We start from the raw sequence: 7,070 nt of genomic DNA, 5'->3' as shown, positions 1-7,070 counted from the left end.
GTTTTTAAGGTAAAGGTAGGTAGGTAATAATAAATCGTTTTAAGTTTCAATTATCAACATAGGCACAAACACACACACAACACCTTGTGTTAGCTTAGGGTGTAAGAGAAGAAGATTAAAGGTTACAAACATGGCATACACCACACCACCTATATCAACACCCCATACACACTATCTCAAACGTCAGGTGTTATCTTAGATTAAAAGAGCAGGAGATGAAATCTGACAAACATATAATCACAAACACCACATGTACCATCCAACACTCCATTTAAACAGAATCCAAAATGTCCTGAGCTACTTTAGAATGTAAGAGCAGGAGATGAAATCTCACAAACATACAATCACACACCACCCATACGTTTTAGCCGCCCCCCACCTTCACACAATAGCCATAACGATATGTGTTAGCGTAGAATGTAAGAGAAGGAGATGAAATCTCACAACGCTAATATAATTTAGACAACAAAATTAGTATCCATTACACCATCTATACCATCCACTATCCTATGCACACTATCCAATTAGCCTTTTGTGAGATTATAATATTAGAGGGAAGATGAAATCTCACAAAACATGCAATATCTTAAATGACAAGAAAACAATCTATAGCACCATCTATACCATCCAACAAACCCACCCACCCACCCACACACACACACACACACACACAAACACTATCCCAATCGTCTTGTGAAAAGGAAGAATATGAAATCTCAAAAAAATACTATCCATCACACATCAAACATTATCTCTCACACCACCTATACCATTCAATGCGCCATATAATCACATTATCCAAACACCCCTTAACCCACCATTATATGGTGTGAGTATCTGTTTGCGTGAGTATATAGCCAAAGTTTAAAATAATCAAGACACATCAATGATGGATGAACAGCCTGATAAATTTACCTACCTGCATTCTTAAAGCGCGTACGTGAAGGAAAACATCCATTCCGTTTCATTTCTAGCTAGCACATGACTCAGAGGAATAGAGTTGAAAGTGCTTATATTCACACAAAGTAAATAACAAAGAAAAACTTTCATTAGCAGAGTAGGCAGGTTGGTATTTAAACCAATGATGAGCCCAAGCGTCATCCAGATACTCTTTGAATTCTTTAATCATTATCATTCATTTGTATTTTTCAGTTTGACATCCATAACAATGTTTGTGGGTGATAGTTGTAATTGGTTTATCTACTGCTACAAAAACAGTAGACTACATTTGCATTCATTCTGGCCATCTCGACATCATAACAGTCTCTTTGCTTTTATCTTCTGTAGCATTTTCCATAATTTTGGTCTGATTCAGAGACGTCATCTTCTACCTTCTTCAACGAAGATCAACAATCCTAATAGTGAAATTCTTCTTTCATAACTTCTTCTAATAATCTAAAATCACTTGGCTCAAGCTGTTGATTTCCAGAGTATAGACAAAGTTTGCATGCAAGGTGATGTTTACCGTGTTAGAAGGTGTTTTTGCAAACTGAAGGTCCAGAAGAAATCCCCCTGATTGAATAGGGTTGATATGTTTCTTGCTTCTGCCTTGGTCATGGGTGAAATCAAAATGCCACACAGCATAATTTCATGCATAATCGTCGAACGAAATGCCGTGCCTTATGTTTGTGACTAACTGTCAAGTGGCTTCGCAAAGGGACAAGCACGACCTCAAGTAATTCTACTTGTCAAATGAGGTCCTAATGGTCTAATACACACAGTCTTGCCATCCCGTCTGTTTTAATAATTTGGAAATATGATAGCGTTAAAAGTCGGAAGTATTTTGAGCGACGTCTGTTCAAGGCTGCATTGCTGATGATTATATGTTTAGGTAACTGTCCTTGGAAATAGATGTTCTTCGATCTTTAGGCATGATGAATACGAATATATATATATATATATATATATATATATATATATATATATATATATATATATATATATATATATATATATATATATATATATATACAATGCTTTACTAGTGTTCATCTCAATGGACATTTTGTATGGACGCCACAATAACTTCAATAGCTCACATATTTTGCGAATAAGCCAAAGGCTTGGATATATTGTTATGTATATTTAATTATACTGTTTGTCGTCTTTAATCGATGATTATATAGTAAATACCTTTTTATATTTTAACCTGACCTTAGTCCAAATTAAGCTAAAAGGTGTTAATTGAAAGGGGGCTTTGAATTTGTAAAGATCATAATACATAATTAATATTTCTCCTTGAGTAAATATTAATATTAGGACCATTATCATTGCAAGTAAAAATGTTTATTTTAAACTGTCTAGCAAACTGAAATGTCCACATCACAAACTGTACAAACCTGATGTTTCGCTTGTTTTGTATCTTATTTTTAGTATTTGACCTTATTTTCTTGACGCTTTGTATGTTTTTGACATGAACTGTTGATGTTCATCCTGGTTCTATTTTTGTGTCTTAGCTGTATAGTGTTGTTTACTTGATAAATTACTCATTGGCCTTATCATCTCCATGTGGAATCAGTCTTATTGCTGTGATAAATATTTCGTTTGAACAGAATCATTTATTGAAATTATTGTTCATTGGAAATACAAAGTGATCATCAATAATGTTCTTGGATATACATATTAACTTGGAGTTATAGTTAATTCAAACAAAACCATGCATGGATAATATTATGATGATTGTTACAAGACTGTTAATACATCATAACACTCCAGAACATTGGCACATCACCACGTTCGAGAATATGTGCACATCAATACATTTAGTATTGGAACTTGCTTAGAATGACAATGAAATTTAGTTGGAATATTATACATTTGCACTTGTGATAAACCTTTTAGGACTATATGAGATTTATTCGCAATACAGTAAATTCTTTTCAAATTTTCACTTTTTTATTCTTTGGAAATTAACTGTTTGTTGAGTTTTACAAACTTAATGTTTCCTGTTTTCTGTTACTTAATTTAAGACCATAGAGTCTACGAGTATAGATAAAATAATGCCATTGCAAATTTCATGTTCTATATAAATAAAACAAACTATTTACTAACGATTGAAGATAGCAAAAAATTCCGGAAGTATAGATTATGAATTTTGAAATTTAAGGTACGTATCATGAATGCTAATAGTGTGGGTTTGCTTCACGAGCTACTCCACTTGTATTACCAGCTTTGTTGTGGATAGTCAATTATTGTTTTCAGTCTGTCAAAATATACAGGTTTCAGGTTCACTCCGTCATTTCTATACTTGAACATATAAATGTATTTGTGCAATTTCAGCATGGATCAACAAGAAATCGGATGATAAAAGCCCTGTAATACATGGCATAAGAGCCACGCAAACAACTTTCACAGCTTATGAATATATTGCGCGACTTTGCAATAATGTTGATTGTGATACTTTGTCAACTGAGAACATCATAACTTTCCATTCTCCGAGTCAGGCAACATATAGATTTAAAGACGCTTAACCTGATATTAGGACTAACTCTGGGTTCAAAAAGCAAATATGCAATTTTTTTTTCCGAGCTGCACTCTTTCTTTCAGTCAGCAGCTGACAGCTTTCTATGTTAATATAAAGCCTATGATTACATTAAAACTTATATCGTACTGTCTGTTAGCATGACGCCTGTATTCACAGAACCTGAATGAATCGCATGGATGTATCCATCGAATTCCATAACCTCTTCCGTACTTTGGAGCTGTGGTGATGCTTCTGGTGTATTCACTCGAACAACTGTTGTGTTGGCTATTGGTTCTGGCTCATTAATTTGACTGATGTTAGTCTCCAGCACTGTGCCGAAATCACCTTCAGAGTTATATACAATTGTCCAGTAAGGTCCTGCTGGGTTTGCCTGTAATGGGTTTCCTTCACCGCTATCTCGATTTGGGATGTTAGTTGATACTTTATCAAAACATGGGCTACAATAGCAAATAACATTTATTAAATGTTTTACAGTTTGTATAAGAAATCTTTACGTATACAGTTTTTCTTAGAAATATCTACCTTCCTATGGTGACTTGAATTGATAATAAAATATATTGCTACATAGCAAATCAATCTCCAGAGAGTTACCGTAACTTACTTTATATAAATGTACATGCAGATCAGTACAGAACATAACATGTTTAAAATAACAATCATGTCGCTCGTAAAGTCATTTCAGCCAATTTTACATTTATCTGGTATGATGGAAACCAATGACAAATAAAGTGTTATATAAACTTGATATTATTATGCTTCTTGAGGAACAAATATGAAAATACTTGTTATCACACTCTCAGTTTTAAGTTTAGATAATGCTTTACTTTTTTTGCCATTTTATACTAACTTTGAAAAGATCAAATATGTATTACCATTTAACAAACTTCTGTAAAATACAGATGCTGAATCCAGTAAGTAATAAAACACCCATTCCTATCACAAGGTAAATCAAAAGGCGGTTTATCTGACGTTCTGAAAGAAAATAAACTTTTGTTAATTCAACGGATATTCCGGACTATAACTTGTTTTAGTTATTAAGATTCTGCGATTTTCAAAATAAAGGTAAAATAATAATCATCAATACAAGAATTTTGACCGAAAAAAACAAATACCTTTCAATGTTATATAGCTAGTTTGACGATATCCCCCTGTGTGTGTACCTTGGACCAATTTACTATGATTTACCTAGAAAACAAAAAAGCACCATTCATTGGAGCGGAAGTATTAACAACGAATTTCTCATTCAAATACTAGATTTAAATAATTAATCTTAACAAATTAAAATGCTAGCTGTTTTTAGATTTATGTTTTACTGACATAACGTGGAGATCAGATAGAAGCATTTATAGATGGAATTTAAATGCGATGTTTAGAGAGAGAGAGAGAGAGAGAGAGAGAGAGAGAGAGAGAGAGAGAGAGAGAGTGTGTGTGTGTGTGTGTGTGTGTGTGTGTGATATAGGATAGGTGATACGAAATATCCTTGAGTATTAGGTATCATCTAAATTATATTGTTTTGAACTGTGCTCTCAGACGTTTGGTTTCTGGATCCTACCGTAGAATGGCCAAATCGTCGGTTTGAGTATAGGCGAGCATGTGATACTCTCTTTAGGAAACGCCTTCAGTGATGACATTATTTATGTTGATTGCGTGAATGTTGATTGAAGAGCTGAACGTTCCGATGAAACTTGTCTGTTATAGTAGCCTGAGTTTATTCATGTGAGAAGCAGTCTGCCCTGCATGATCTGGGACCTGACTATGTGTTTCGGTCGCTGCTGCAAAGCACCATGTTTACTTTGTTGTAGTATTGGGGCCAAATGTGACTAGCAGAGATGATGTGATGTTAGGGGCTTGCCACAAGTGTGAAGTTGACATTGGGCTATGTTTTGTGGGACAAACTGTTGGCAGCCACTAAGAATTTATATCGCTTTGGCCCCTGAATCTTGGTCGCTGTAGGAAGAAGCGCATAAGTGTTTGACCAATTGTTAGTAACCTGCTGTCTGTACGGGAGATATTCGTTGTATATGGTGTTGTAACAGCGGAGAGAAGCTGTCATGTTTCCTATTTACGTAGGCAGACTGTAGATCAGCTAAGTCACAGCGAACAAACGTTTTTTTTTAGCTCTGATATTATTGCAAATTTTATTGAAGTTCCTTCGCAAATGGATAAACATTATACCATGTTGCCGAGAGAGAATTGTGTAAGGTTTTTGTGACGATTGTTTCAATATCCTTTAAATATATTCAAAATTACATAGAATGACAAACTGTCATATGTAAACTAACTTTGTTTATTTTAGTGACGTCATTCCCATAACGTCAAGTTTGAAAACTATCTCTCAATCTGCTTGATTTGTTTACTGTGTAAAACCGGCTTGGTGTATAATTTTAAACGTTCTACTGAGTGCGGCCACCACCATCACCAATTAAAATAGAATAAAGGAACAGTAAAACAAGAGCACAGAAATAATACCAAGAAGAGGAAACGATTAGCAAACCGCCAAGCCCTGAACAAAGGAATTAAACTGAACAACGGAACTATCAAACAAAGGAACGAAAGGAACACGTAACAGAAAACAAAGGAGAGACTTCTAGCGGAGGAGCAGACTGGGTTAGGACAAAAACAAAAGATAAGTCATCATTCAATGCTATACGCAATTTAAGTAGAAGAATGCAAACTAGGTCCAAACAAATGGCTCTATTCAATCCAAACACGCAAACACACAAACCACCAAACAAACCTATCAATAAATCAGTAAAAATATTGGATGTATCACAACTCCACACAGCACCAATAAAGCATGTAAAACAAGCAAGATTAATGCAAGTAGTACCAACCACAGCAATCTCGAATTCAACCAACATCACACTGGGAACCCAAATTCTTGTCACAAACACAGACCTAACAAACCACAAACCAGCAGACATAGTTAACACACCCCCACCCCACCAATAGAAACTACTTGAAATACAAAACTACACTCCAGGGAACATTATAAATACAATGCTACTATCGCCAATCCTCTTCAAGGAAGCAGAAAAACCAAACACAAATGAAGATATAGACACCACTATTCCAAACCTAACAAATGAAGTTTACACTAACCTACATACCTTAAACTCCCCTCAATTAGACCACATAACCATAACCAGCACCCCAAAATTCACCAAAAACGAAATAAGCAATTCTAGAGACATGCAAACAAACCAACAACAGGAAATCAAGCTAACAACAATAAATCAAAGCATTAGGAAAGAAACTATACAAAACGACCCAGCAGCATCACTAATATGGCAACCCAAAGACCCCAAACAACCCAAAACACATACCTAGGTAATGGCAAGGGCCCGCTAAAACCCCAAAACAACCACAAAAAAACCCACAAGTAAGGTTAACTCAAAACAAGAAATAAAACAACAACATGACCCCCAAAACAAAATTTACAATTATCATTCCATCGAACACACCATATACGCAAGCAGCAAGTGCAACAGAATTACTAGTCTAAGTACCAATAGTATTATGACAGCACTAGCCAAAATTCACACTGGACAATTCAAACTGATAAGACCAAGGCGAAACTACCTGA

At 35.0% G+C, this 7,070-nt stretch overlaps 1 protein-coding gene across 1 annotated transcript; it reads right to left on the bottom strand.

The window, feature by feature from the left end:
- Positions 1-2,380: 2,380 nt before the first annotated feature.
- Positions 2,381-4,451, bottom strand: LOC149793810 (uncharacterized). Its single transcript, XM_089966466.1, has 2 exons — positions 4,357-4,451; positions 2,381-3,921 (listed from the first exon to the last, which is right to left on the bottom strand). Exons 1-2 carry the CDS (start codon positions 4,413-4,415, stop codon positions 3,600-3,602), a joined length of 381 nt encoding a protein of 126 aa, XP_089822592.1. The 5' UTR covers positions 4,416-4,451; the 3' UTR covers positions 2,381-3,599.
- Between the last annotated feature and the right edge of the window lie 2,619 nt (positions 4,452-7,070).

The sequence above is a fragment of the Sinohyriopsis cumingii genome, chromosome 8 (genome assembly GCF_028554795.1).
Source record: "Sinohyriopsis cumingii isolate HCF-2022 chromosome 8, ASM2855479v2, whole genome shotgun sequence".
Taxonomy (NCBI): Eukaryota; Metazoa; Mollusca; class Bivalvia; order Unionida; family Unionidae; genus Sinohyriopsis; species Sinohyriopsis cumingii.
Note: the sequence above shows the minus strand (reverse complement) of the source record. Positions and strands in the feature narration are given on the sequence as shown.

What these genes read in the sequence shown, in the direction of transcription:
- LOC149793810 (XM_089966466.1), bottom strand. Translation starts at nt 4,415, where the DNA reads ATGGGTGTTTTATTACTTACTGGATTCAGCATCTGTATTTTACAGAAG. An exon ending in TTACAGAAGTTTGTTAAATG is followed by an intron (nt 3,922 to 4,356) that starts GTAATACATATT and finishes TTGCTATTGTAG; the next exon opens with CCCATGTTTTGATAAAGTAT.